Consider the following 14,216-nt stretch of genomic DNA (forward strand, 5'->3'; position numbering starts at 1 on the left):
AGTCTCAGAACTACTGCATTTACGTGACATATCTACTCAGCAGGGCTTCCCTCCCCCTACCCCCCTCCAACCCCGTGCTGAGGAAACCCTATTAAAAGGCACCAAATAGACTTCAAGACACACAAAAATTAAGACCAAGAAAAACCTTGTTTTGTTGTTTAGGAAGGAGAGAGACACTAAATATTTGTTTATTTTGGAATGTACAAAGTATATCCTTCACTAACTATTGTCATTTCAGAATATTTTGTAGATCACCTCAGAACACAAGCCTTCAAGCACAAACTTATGGCTTTTAATCCAAATATTTTTTAAAGCAATACCATAAAGATATAGTCCAGACAGTTAACAATAGTTACCTCAAGGGAATGCGATTATTTTGCTTGCTAAAACCACTACGTATTATTTTAAAAACGAGAACAAACTGAATAATTTAAAATCATAATACTACATGGGCAAATACCTGTTTAACCTCTAAGACAAAAAACAAAAGTAGGAAACATGAAACAATTTTCTATACATTTTCAAATTTGTTCAAGTCTGTATTTTAACAATAGTGATGAGTAAAAATAAGACTTTCCCAGAATGCCATTCAAAGTTCTGTCTGATAGGATTGACATAATTGAAGTCTTGGTTTGCCATTAAAATTTTACAAATGTATTCTTCTTTCCTATAAACTCTTAGATCAGGTCCAGAAGGGAGGTCTACACTTTATTTTCATTTATAAAAGGAGATGTTGCAACTTTAATTATTTCCCACTATGGGAGGCTTGCTCTTTCTTTATATCCCCAGAGGCTTCCAGCAACTTCATGCAACATAGACTGTTACAAATTTAGTATAACTAATGCAAAAGGATTTGCTGGTAGTTTTTTATTTGAACAACAGCTGCAGAAGCGAGCTATAATTTTTAAGCCCTAGCTTGCTGCTTTATTTTATATTTTTCAGTTTAAGCAAAACGCTGCTTGACAACTGAATCTACACAGAGATATTATGGAAAAACTCTTAAGTATTTTTTTAGCTGTTGCAGGCAGAGGGCAAAAAATAAAACCACGGACACTTCCATGAATTTCAATATACAAAACTAAAGGTTTCTGGAAATAGGTTTTGTTGTTTGTTTGTTTGTTTTAATTTGGAAAATGAAGTGAGGTTCTGCTTAGAGAATTATCACACAGAACACCTGTACTATACAGAACATGGAAGTTTAACACAGTTACTTGTGACTTAGCGAATGTGGCAAATTAAATTATGTCAACCCCAGTTTGGTGTGCTTGATTTCTAATGTTTGTGGGTAAAATGAGATCAACTCTTGGAGAAGAGCCAGGTATGAAATGTCAATCCACGCTTGTAAATTGAGGTCTGGTTCTTTAATCTTGCAATCTAACAAAACGCCCATAAAATCACTGAGAAGGGAACCTCTGGGATTTCACTTTTTACATCTGAAATTAACAGCACACTACAAAAACGTTTAGCCTTTCTACTACCTGAATATAATCAACATACAAAGAAATCAAAATATTACAGACTCTATGGTACTTAGAGCAGGACTTCATTTTAAGAAAATAATTATCCATGCTAGAAAGTATCACCAAACCAAATCTCTCAGATCTTGCAATCATTCTCTCTCTCTTTTGAGATAAGCTCACATTGTCAAAGATACCCAAATCCAGATTTCTTTGGAGACATTTCTGGAAGGGTTAGGGACAGTTTATCCTTACTAACCATGTATCTTAGGATCAGATTAATAAAGCTACCCATCACTAGGATTTAGCATGTTTCCAAACCCTCAGTAAGTTTGTTGGTCCTAAATATTTTTCAGAGAGAGTCTGATCAATATTTGAGTATGAATGTATGAAACACACTGCCAGACATCAGGAATGGATAATGAAAGATAGTATTCTTAGTCTATTCCAGATGGGGTCAAAGTCCTTCATCATCCAGAGAACCAGGAAGCTAAGGACTCGTCCACAGAAACACACACCTGGTCACCTTTCCCTCCAGATCCTTCTCAGGAAGGCTCTGTCACATGTAAAAGCACATGGCCTCAGCCTTGCCTTACAAACCCTTCCCCTCCCCCAAACTGGGCTGTCCTGATCCATTCTCTGTGCAGAATTTGTTTTAAATTCAATTAGCCAACATACAGTACATCATCAGTTTCAGATGTAGAGTTAAATAATTCATCAGTTGCATATAACACCCAGTGCTCATCACACCACGTGCCCTCCTTAATGCCTTTTTTTTCTTTTTAAACAAATTCTTAAAGGCTCAAGTTTTAAACATATATCATCCACGAAGCTTCCCTGGTCTTTTCTAGGAAGTGAATATCAACTGTCACAGGTACATGCTCAGATTTTCAGCACTTTCACAGTCTCTGTGACCTAGGCCGAGTTGCTTGGTATTTCTGTGCCTCTGTTCTATCTTTAAAAAAGGGATGATGGCTATCTGCAAGGAATCAGATATAAAACTGACCACGACAGGATTCAGCACAATATTTGGCATATTCTAGCTAACATTCACTCAGTAACTATTATTAACACCAGTCATACTTAATATCTCTACCTCACAACTAGTACTTTCTCATCTATGTTACTCTCGGCTTTGTCTCAGAATTAACTCATGCTCCAATTAGGGAATGTAAGTTCCCCCAGCCTAGAGTAGAGCATCTGGCAACAATGTTAGTTGCAGGTAATCAAGAAATAACATGTCTGACTTTTTTGTGAAAAACAACACTCAGATTGAGACCACCACCAATGTCCCAGCTTCACTGAAAACAGAAACTGGTCTTCCTTTCGACAGGCAAGGCAAATTATAGGCAATAATAGGAGGATCAGGCACCATATTCACTCACTTTTAAAAATTAAACTTCTAAAACTCTAAGAAGTGGTTTAAAAGTATTAAATAATGAGTCACACCAACTTAGAAATGGTTTAATGAAAGCTATTGCCCACTTAATGACTTTATTTTTTTTAAAGATTTTATTTATTTATTTGAGAGAGCGAGAATGAGAGAGAGAGAGAAAGAGAGCACATGAGAGGGGGGAGGGTCAGAGGGAGAAGCAGACTCCCTGCTGAGCAGGGAGCCCAATGCGGGACTTGATCCTGGGACTCCAGGATCATGACCTGAGCCGAAGGCAGTCGCCCAACCAACTGAGCCACCCAGGCGCCCTCACTTAATGACTTTAAAATGGATTTTGCTCTCACTCATCCTGCATCCATTAGAAAAAAAAATTATAGATTCTGTAGACTTCGTATCTGTTGTCTATCCATTTAATAGATGTCTTACCCAGTAGCAATAAGGAAATGACACGATTCACAAAGGCTATAACTGAAATTTCACTTTAGACTAACGGATGCCAAATCTTTAAGCTAAAAAGAAAACTGCCAACTCTTTGAAACACAACTAGTTAGCATAAATTCAAGCCCAGCACAGTAGGATTCTGGCATTAGGCCAGTTCCAAACTACCTAAAACCCACAGGCAAGAAGACTGTCTATATAGTACTCATTGGCTCCTAAGAGACACAAATACCCTGGAACTTAATTTGATTAAATGTCTGCAAGGTATGAACTAAAAGTTACATTTTACAAATGCTTCTTTTTTTTAAGATTTCATTTATTTATTTGTTGGAGAGAGACAACACAAGCAGGGGTGCGGCAGGCAGAGGGAGAAGCAGACTCTCTGCTGAGCAGGGAGCCTGATGCAGGACTTGACCCCAGGACCCTGGGATCATGACCTGAGCCGAAGGCAGATGCTTAACCAGCTGAGCCACCCAGGAGCCCCTTACAAACACTTCTTAAACTATGATAGAGAAACCCAATGCTGAGGAGAGCCAACAACCCCAAACACCAAACATACCAACTGTTGCCTCTAGAGGTGAACTATTACCATAAGTATCACTAAGACAATGTGATTAAAGGGTGAGAGTCAATAGTTATAAGACATCCCAATTTCAGGGACGTTGACATAGGACAACAAGGTGCATCCTGGAATGGCTGAAACACAGGACCATTGTCCCCCAGTCTTCCAATTTCAGAGAACAGTTTTATGAAAGCTATGTGAATCTGTTTAAAGGGAGCCCCACACCAGAAGTGAAGAGCCCTGGGACCTCACACCAGAGTGGTCATGAAACAGAACATAACCTTTAGAAACACTGAACTTCCCCCCTTGAGTGGTAAGACTGTTTGTACGTAAAAACTGAAGACAGAATTCAGAAGGCACTCAGCAGGCATTCCATTCGTTTGCTCTCCTGTCCTTCCTTCACAGAGAAGTAGAATTGCTAGACACCTGCTCTTCCTCCCAAATATCTTCTGAGTGCCCAAAAATGTACACAGAATGCACTACCATATACAGAATATCCAGTATAATGGAAGATAGATCAATGATGGCTCACATTACCAGGGGGATGAGGAACACAGGACGAGTAAACAGTCGTGCAATCCATACTGCATCTGGGGCACGACCTCACGCTGCATATAGCTGTCACCTGTGGTCTGGCATGGACAAGTCTGATACAATGTCTGGACGTCTACACTTTGCTGAGCCTTCTGCATCATTTGCAGGCTCGACAGATATCCTAAATCAGAAAATGACATTTAATCCCTCGACACTGCCCAGGATTACCAGTAAGTTTTGAATGCAAAGTGAAAAAGTAATTCAGACAGAGCTCTTTCAAAGAATATCAGTTCCCTGGCTGTTGGCGGCATACTGAAAAACACCAAAGATATGTTTGAATTCTGATACACTAGAAAAAAAATGGGAGTAGAAAAAAGCCTTCAGAAGACAAGATTTCGCCAAAGTCATCAGCTTTTATATAAGCAGGAAGCATCAACTCATTGTGGTCTTGCAGAGTAGTTGCTAGGAAAGATCAATTTTAAAATATCTAATGGCTATGAATGCTTCTGGTATCAAAACTACAAATGTTGCTATACTCTCTTTGAAAAAAAGCACAAAGTAATATAACCATTATTTTTACAAACTCTTCGGATGGGCATCAATTATATTGTAAGGCTCAGAGAAGACTCATGGCATTCAAGTCAAGCTTTCCTTTATGAATTATAACCCATTTGTGTTTTCTGGGTTGATTTTCAAGCCTTCGCTTTCATTTGTGTTTATTCCAAACTCCTCCAGACCCTGATACGCTCAGGTATGACGAAAGGAACAAGCCGGAAAAGGGATGAGTGTGCTGCCCAAGGGCAGAGTGATCTGGTGGAGAGGCCATGAGAGGGACAGTGGCCTTCTTCCAGTTAGCACAATGCCAGCAAAGTCACACTCGCTTCTTACAGCAAACACAAGAAAGCACTTAAGGAAGTCGTCTGGGGCTAGGAGCATAGAAAGGTCAATAGTCCAGCAGGAACACTCAAGCTCTGTTTTCCAGATCTTATCGTTACCGTGCAATTTTAACTCGAGGGGTTACTCCCTTCTTTGATACTGCTCCAAGAAGAGCAGAAAGCGTTCCCTAAATTGCCAGCATTTCAGGGCAGTAGCCCTACATGAACCACAGGCCACATATCAGAAGCAGGTGTTTTAGCCCAGATTTATATGAGAAATCATACCTGAAGGGACAACATATATAAATAGAGAGAGGGACAGTATACCAAAAGCAAGTGTTTACCTTCATTTTACAAAATATTGCTGACATCACCAAAGGGCTACACACTCTGGGTTTTTATTTTCCAGTAGTAGTGAGGGATCCACACAGAAATGTCATCCGACTTTTGTCCAGAAACATGCATTTGAAAGACAACACAAATCCACAAAGTCTGTACCTAAAGCTTCCCAGACTGTTTATGAATCACATGTCACTCACCTGTGACTTTGATTTCATTTGTGTGGGAGTCCAAATTGCATGTGACTAGCTACAACCTTGCTAAGAAATGATTAAATGAGTCTTGTCTATTAAACCAAAAACAACATTCACTTCAGAGAGGAGGTATTTGTCTACTACTGGGGTTATCTGAGACAGAGCTGTTTTGAAAGAGAAGGCTTAAGGAAAGGGGCACCTCTGGATTCAACTGATAATATTCCAAGGAGACTGCTCCAAATAGGGCAACAGTCACTTAAATTTGGAGGTTCTAGTGTGTTCTTCCTAAAGGGAGCTGTGACATGGTCTACTTCCATAAATATATTGTAAGTCATGCAGTCCTTACACACTCATCTGATCACATATGCATCAGGGCTTCTTATGCCATAATGGTGCTAAATGCACCAGGTAACTTGAAAGTTCAATAACCAAAATTAGATCTTTTAAAATTAGTCATTTCAACTCCTTTCAAACTCAAAATGTGCCTCTTTAACATTAATGTAAGTTATCTGGACTTAAAATTCCCTTTCTTCAATTTTCATTTCTGTGATGTTTAGCAAGCAAAGAGGTTACCAACCCAGACAGGGAAGGGAAAGAAAGAGACAAGACTCTTAGAAGACCCATCAGTTGGTAAAATCATTCAAGTGGTTATAACTATTTAAAATTATAATGCATATTATAGCTCAGATGGTTAAGCATCTGCCTTCAGCTCAGGTCATGATCCCAGGACCCCGGGATCGAGCCCCGCGTCAGGCTCCCTGCTCAGCGGGAAGCCTGCTTCTCCCTCTCCCCCTGCTGCTCCCCCTGCTTGTGCTCTCTCACTCTCTCTGTCGAATAAATAAATAAAATCTTTAAAAAAAATAAAATAAAATTATAATGCATATTAAACTTAGTGAAAAGATGATCTTAGCCTCAGACTACAATTTGTGAAGGAAGCAGTAAGAAAAAGTTGTCAAATCTTGAATTCTGTATCCTATATAAGTGTGTTTAATACAATTCAGGAGATATAATAGTTTTAATGTTTATTATAGGCAGATAAAGCTCATAAAAGCATCTTCATTTGATCTAGGTAAACTTTTCTTGGTCTTAAAACATCATCTGTCAATGCATTTGAGGAAGCCTTAGGCACGTCTACAAGATACTTTAAAAACAATACAAAACCAACATCAGGAAATTTTAAAATTAATTACCTATATTAATTGCAGTTTCTTGTTTATCTCCTGTCAACACCCAGATTTTAATTTCTGCCTTCAATAGAGTTGCTATGGTTTCTGGAACGCCTGCCTGAAGGCGATCTTCTATGGCTGTGGCTCCAAGTAACAGTAAATTCTAGATTGAAAAAGCACTTCGATTACAGATTGGTACATACTTAAGAGCAGCATCAATGACAAAACTGACCCCAAAAGGCAGTCAAAATGTTCTGACAGTTCTCCTATTTCCTTCACATTAAACCTTCATTTGCAGATAATTAATGATATCTTGACGTGGGGCATTTCGAAACTATCTGCAATGTTAGAACCACTTGAAACACATAGGCAAGCCAGCATCCACCATTTACTTCTTGGACCATGGGCACGTTAGAATAGAAATCACCTAGCAGTAGAGCATACGGGCAAGTTATCCTGATACGGGCAGATATTCACAGGAGGTGAGCCTTCTCCTCTCACTCCACTGATGAATAACATACATATTATATTATGGTTAACACAGGAGAAAAACTGATTCTTGACGATGCAAGACTTAGAGACAGCTGATGCTAACATTTCAACAGCCAGAGAAGAAAATATCAAAGTATCTTAAGATTAAGGATTATCAAATGTTGCCTCTGTTAAACTTATTCCAGGCCCACAGAGCCCAGTTCACAGTGAGGATGCGTGTGGATGCATGGGGAGATAAAGACCCATCAGCAGCCTGTACCTTGCCTGCTGGCCTGGCAGATTCCAGAGCCCCAGCACACAGCACCTACCTCCCCTGAGTCCCTCCATGATAGGGCACCATAACTTGATTACCCGACTGTGGGAAAAGAGAACTACCTCTGCTTGGTGCCGCATGGGCCCATCACCTATGTAATCATTTTCTGATTCTAAAAGTAATTTTGCTTTTTTCCAGTAAAGGAGAGCAAATGAACACTTGAATTCTGTTTTACTCCTACCGAATTCCACTAAAGTGACAAACAAGTAAATATAAAACTCAAACAAAGACGGAGTATTAAAAAAGCCAAGAGTAATTTTAAAAAACACGAAGAATGAGAAAAGCTAAGGACTTCAGAGTTTCAGAAACTGGAAAATGAATGGGCCAATGGATGCTGACATGAAACAGAAAAAAGTGAGATCTAGCTGCTAGATTTGAGGGAATCCAATACTAGAAATCTACCTAATGCTTTGGGATAAAATGCAAGGACCAGCAACAACAAAAAGTCAAAGTAGGCAATATGGAGTAGCAATGGCAAAGGTAGCTATTACTAGAATAAGTGTGAAAATGCTTAGAATGAGTAATGTCCAACCAGCCCACGCATTCGGAATGCTCCTATAACTCAACAGGGTGAGCAATCTCATTAAGCCTAATCTTAGGTAAACCCCAAGAGTCATTGACACTGTTTTTGACCTGATACTTCTTAAGATACCATTAACGCTTAGCTAAAGGTGGTTCGACCTTTCAGGTAACCCATAAAAACTAAGTGTTTCTTAAAGCAAAGAAAGACCTCGTTAAAAGCTAATGGTTAAGATATGTACAGGAAGGGAACATGGCTATATAGCAAAACGATTCCTGATCAGAGACTTTGTTCAGTACTCGGTGGAGCCCCTCAGTGGGCATGCAACAACTGTCTCGCGTGTAATCACCTTCTCTATGATCTCATAGCACTCTTCCAGCCGTTGAGCTCTGTCTTTCAGTATGGTGCTGGCTTCTTGATAGACTTTCAGCCACTCCTCATACTCATGCTCAGAGAGGTCGGCGTAAGCCACACAGAGAGTCCTCAAGCCTGCAAAACAGCCACAGTGTATCCAGCGACGGGAGCAAGCAGGATACCCTCCCTCCTAGGTGACATCATGGGGCTCCATTTTAAACCAGCATGCTCAAAAAAATTAAAGAAACTATCAGCTTTTTAGGTCACTCTAATTCAACTTTCACACATCTAAAAAGGGAACTGAAGAACAACTCTAGTGCATTTTGCTGTAAGGCACCTCGTGTATAAATTTGAGAGTACATGGAAGCCGCAGAGTGAACTCCCCACAGCAGAGAAGTACAGGAGCTGGGCATGCCCCTTATGCGCATGTGCAGCAGGCAGGCATCAGCAAATAGAGGCGGCACTGGGTACATGTCAAGACAGCAATAAAAGCCCAACGTGCCATCATGTGGAAGATCCAGGCTTTCTGGCAGACACACGTGTGCACAAACACACACATGCACACACGCGCACGTGCGCGTGGCCATAGAAATGCACAAAGATGAAAACGCAGAGGTCAGCACTTCGGCCAGGCTCCAGCTTCCATCACATTCCCTTGCTGGAAACCCTGACATCAGTGCTATTTGAGGCCTTTCAGAGAACTCCTTTCCTAGTCTCTATGGGCTCAATGAATTATTGTTTCCTCAAGTGATGGATAAGCCAGTGTCATAAGGATAACGAGAGGAAGACAGGGAAATAACCTCATGAATTTTCTGAGAAGAGCAATAATAACTACAAAAGGATTCTACATGTTGTGAACTGGCCTGACTGTTCCTTCCCTACTCCTGGTGAAGAGTCAGCAGAGTCTCAGACAGGTAGCTGAGTGTGGACCCTGGCGCACATCTTGTCACTGCCATAGGCATAGAATGCGGAGGGAGGGGGCCGGAGGGGCACTAGAAAAGTGTATCTTGTGAAGCAAGCCAAGCACCGCACAAAACACACATGTCCATTCAGAACACGACTGCTCCCCCCAAGCATCAGCCACAAACACAAGAAAGTACAACTTGGATGGTTAAAAACATTTCCAAATTTCACTTACCTTCTGTGGCAAAATATTCCAGGTGGCACAGTGTTTCCTCCATGTATTTTGAATCTTTTGAGAGTCTCTCAAAAATGACATTATCCTATAAAGTAGAGAAACACTGTGACTGGCAATCCCTTCAGTAAACCTTCCAGTCAGCATTCTAAACCTAGCTCTGTTTTAATGCCTATCCAGCGTGCATGAGAATACTTGAGTGGGCAAGTAGAAATACAGTCTTGGCCAGATTCAGTCATGAGCTTTGGAAAACAAATCAGGTATAGATGTGTCCAAACAAACACTTTTTGAGGAGAATTGTAAGTGTCAAGAGAATTATCAGGGACACAATGGTACCGACATTTACCCAAATTTGCAAAATACATGCCCACGTTTATAACACCTCTATGCAGAAGTGGAAAGAGTAACAGGCACGTCCTAAATTACTCAAATACCCTCTTGTTTCCTGACCCTGCAGGAGCTCCTAGACAGGGAGTGCACAGCCCACTAGGCACTGAACCCAGTTCCACTAAGAAACACTGAGGAACACAACTCAGAAAAGCTCTCTGTGACGACAAACAAACCACAACAACTAAGAATAGCTGCTAGCGAACACACACACACACGCAATCTCAGAGTACTTAAAAGATTATCACAGGTCAATATGAATTATTCTATCTTCCCAAAGTCAGAACCCACTGGTGGTGAAATGAGAATCAGAAGTCAAGCTGCAAGGATTTTGCACGACACAGAGAACTGCTGTTTCTGAAACTAACTATTGGCTAAAAGCAAGCTTTTCATGGGCCATCATTGCCACGCTGGCCTGAACCACCGCTATCTTCAGTGGGCTTTTACCAGCAAGTCAATTTTATGGCCAATCTGAAAGAGCCCTTCAACCTTGGGCAAACTCAGGGTAGCCACCAAGGGCGCCCTACTACACAAGATACTTCGCCGGTACTTACAGCCCCCTTACAGTAGAGCCGAAGTTGGCCTGAAGGAGTTCGAACAATTACAGACATTCTTTTTCTGTCACTGTAGGGGTAAGAAAGAAAGAAAAAGTCATCATTGGTCTGTATGATAGGACCCATGCCCTATGGTTAAGCACCCAACAAATCAAAAGATGATCTGAGAGCCCTAAAAATGGCAAAGCTCCATTTTCCTTACCTTTTCCTTCAGAGTTGGACTTTAATTGTATATCCACTACTCTTTTATTTATATATAATGGACATAAATCTACTTTTCCCTGCCATGGAAACTCACTAGTACAACTACAGCAGGAGAACAGAAATGGAAAATTTGACCATCTATTATGCACATTTAATTTACTTCTGATAATATTCTGTAAAAGTGTTATTTTGCAGCTCAAAATATTAGTCATCTGCCCAGTAAGCAGCAGAGTGGAAGCTTCAATATAAATCCAGTTAGTTCAAAAGCCCCTTGTTGTGTCTTCTGTTAACTGAAGTAGAAAAAAATTAGAAACTCATAGAACACTCGTGATTCAGCACTGAGGTGTGCCTTATTACTGCCCTCCCCACTCCAACATGGACACTTCTGCACTCTTCTTTCATCGTGACCCACGCTCACTCATGGAGCCTTCAATGGCTCCCCACCGCCTACAGATTCCAGTTCTTGCTGACCTCCACTCACCTCTACAGCCTGGCCTCATCCCCCACGAGCAACTCCCATTCACCTGCAGGTCTCCCCCACACCAGAAGACACACCACGCTCCTTCTCTACACCTTCTGTCCCATGCCTTTTGCAGACATTTCATCCTCCTGAAACACATCCCAACCACAGTGGGTCCCAAACCACCCACCCCTATAAGGAGATTCCCAATGGACTCTTAGCTCCTAAGACTGAGGAATAGATATTCTCTCTCCAGCTTTGTGTAAATTTCCACATCCTAACCCACAGCACTGGGTCTGACCTGGATTTGAATTCTCTCTCAGCTACCTAGTAGCCAGGGACTCTCAGCAAAATTGTTTACCCAGCATCTCAGTTTCTAAATGTATAAAGCAGGGCTGCCACCAAGTCCTGCGAAGGAGTGTTGTCAGGATTTATGGCATCTGGAAAAAGAGGAGCAACTAAAATGAAATAGAACCACAGCTATAACTACAAACAACCTTTTTACTCGCTCGTATTCTCCCAGAAGTTTTTAATTCATCCTCGTGTCTCTATCCATATTCACCTGTTTTAACCGAATTCCCTTTCCTCCTTCTCGTCCCTGTAATAACTGCTGGTCCCAGTTACCACAGCCACATAACAGCACAGTTTCCAGGACATCCACAAGAGATGGGGCACAAAAGTCCGGAGCAACATTTAGTGTGTTCCTTATCTCCACACACGGGGACTCTGGCCCCTACTCCCCTATATAAACCACTACTCTTATCAACCATCACTCTTTCCCTCTGAATGCCCATCCCCAAGGGCTCTTGACCCACCAAAGTTCAAGTTTGCAGTCCTAAAACCAAAGACTAGGGCTGGAAAGCATTTTCCACAAGAGGGTTAAAAATTGATATTTTTCAAATAGCTTATAAAGCAGACAGAGAAAATGCGTGAATCATTTAACAAAGGTTATTGAAAAAAACCCCAATTTTACTAATGGGAAAACATGCTTTTGAGGTAGCAACAGAACCTTGCTCTAGTATTGACATCAAGTTCAATGTTAAGAAGGAAGGAAACAAAACATTAAGATTTTTTTTAATGACAAGGGAAGCAAATGATCCAACAAATATTCCTGGGTCTTAAATTAAATAAACCAAGCTGGAGAAGAATGAGCTGGAATATATACAGCAGAACTGCCCGACTCGGACAAAGCCTTTGACGGGATGGACTGATCTTGTTGGCCTCCGCTCATCAGTTTCCCAGGCCTGGCATGAGAGCACTCAGGATGGAGCCTGAGGCTCGACCTCATGGGACGTGGGAAAAACCAACAGAAATAGGGCCCTCGGCACATACTCCAAACTATGCAGACATGTCTGCAGCTGCTGATGCCAGAACAGCAGGTCTGGAAATCTAAAGAAAGAGGAGGATATGGAAGCATAAGGTTTCATTTGGAAAAAAAAGAAAAATGGCCTACTTCACTTTCTTTAATGAAAGTCACAAATTCCAGAGAGGAGAGGGTTTGTGGAGATATATTTACTAAACTTAATACTTAGGTACTGTATTTAATCATATTATACAATCCTGCAAACACTGGGATGACGTTGTTAAATATATATGGAAGTATTTTATTTCAAGCGCATGAAAGAGAAACATACCTAGAAAATTCCAGGACGTTAAGGATTCCAAATGTCTGTTCCTGTCCCATCTAAAGGAAGAAAAGCAGGCTCTTACCTGAGGTGCAAAGTATTAAAATCTCAAAACAACAGTCTCCCCAAACATAAACCTCTCTGTACACACATCTCCCCATCCCTCCAGCATTTTCTCTCTCTGTATATAATACACATACACATATGTCCCTCTCTCCCTCTCTCTGTAATGCATACACATACGTACACCTATATTCCCTCTCCCACTCTTCCTCCTCTCCACCTCATTCTCTCTTTCTATCCCCCCCCCGCAAAGGCCTTTTCAACAGCTATGGTTTTCCCACAAGCCAGTCCTGTGGGGTCATAGCTCCCCCTTCTGGTAGAAGCTTCTCATTCTTCTCCAGGCTGTCCTAACGGGCTGACAGTCCCTTCCTTCCAAGACTGGAGAACACAGGACACAAGCTACACAGGCCCACCTGAAACCTTGGGGCAGGTCATGCTTCCGAATTCAGAATTTTACACATTTTATAAAAATGTACACATACAATTATGTGCCATAATTTCCCCAGGGGGGTCTGGGGCAACACCCTGTAATCCAACTCATTAATTTTTTACAGCAAAATGTAGGACTATTCACACCGAGATTAAGACCACAAACCACCGCATGTCAGTTCTGGTTACACTTTGCTGCCATTTGCCTAAGTCCCCAAATATGGGGGAAAAACTTTTAGAATTCAAAGCTTCTTGAATTTTGGATTTGGGATTTAGAAATAAGGATTATGGATCTGTGTAAGATTTTAGGGCAACTAATTAAATGTTATTTTTCTTTAGGTTCTTCAAAGTTGGAACCTCAATATTCTCAATTTTTTCCAGAAGATTCTAGACTATGTGTGTACCATTTTCAAACTCCTTGATCAAACCTGCTCTCTGTTTCCCCAATACATCACAGTGGAAAGAAAGAATGTGGGCTTTGGAGTTCCTTGTGATTTTGAATCCTATGTCTGCCACTAAGTGTGTGGCTTCCTTAGGAATGGTGGTAGCACCTGTCCCTTAGGTTTGAGAGAAGTAATGAATGAAGCAACCTGCAAATTACCAAGTGCACGACTGACACACAGTGGCACCGACCCATCATTACTGCCCTGTCCACAAGTCCCCACGCCTTCTCCTAGCATCCTGAAATACAATCAGGGACCTACCTCATCCAGCTGTCATCG

At 41.2% G+C, this 14,216-nt stretch overlaps 1 protein-coding gene across 5 annotated transcripts in view; it reads right to left on the reverse strand.

Moving 5' to 3' along the window:
* The window catches only part of LOC116631775 (phospholipid-transporting ATPase IB), a 590,846-nt gene that overhangs the window by 389,891 nt on the left and 186,739 nt on the right, over window positions 1–14,216 (reverse strand). For all 5 annotated transcript variants that reach the window (XM_032403315.1, XM_032403320.1, XM_032403319.1 and 2 more), the window contains exons 19-23: window positions 13,012–13,061; window positions 10,714–10,783; window positions 9,776–9,860; window positions 8,633–8,772; window positions 6,983–7,121 (exon numbers count right to left, since the gene is read on the reverse strand). In XM_032403315.1, coding sequence (XP_032259206.1) covers window positions 6,983–7,121; window positions 8,633–8,772; window positions 9,776–9,860; window positions 10,714–10,783; window positions 13,012–13,061 — 484 coding nt within the window. The remainder of the gene's footprint in view (window positions 1–6,982; window positions 7,122–8,632; window positions 8,773–9,775; window positions 9,861–10,713; window positions 10,784–13,011; window positions 13,062–14,216) is intronic.

This window comes from Phoca vitulina, unplaced genomic scaffold (assembly GCF_004348235.1).
Source record: "Phoca vitulina isolate PV1807 unplaced genomic scaffold, GSC_HSeal_1.0 scaffold5, whole genome shotgun sequence".
Lineage (NCBI taxonomy): Eukaryota > Metazoa > Chordata > Mammalia > Carnivora > Phocidae > Phoca > Phoca vitulina.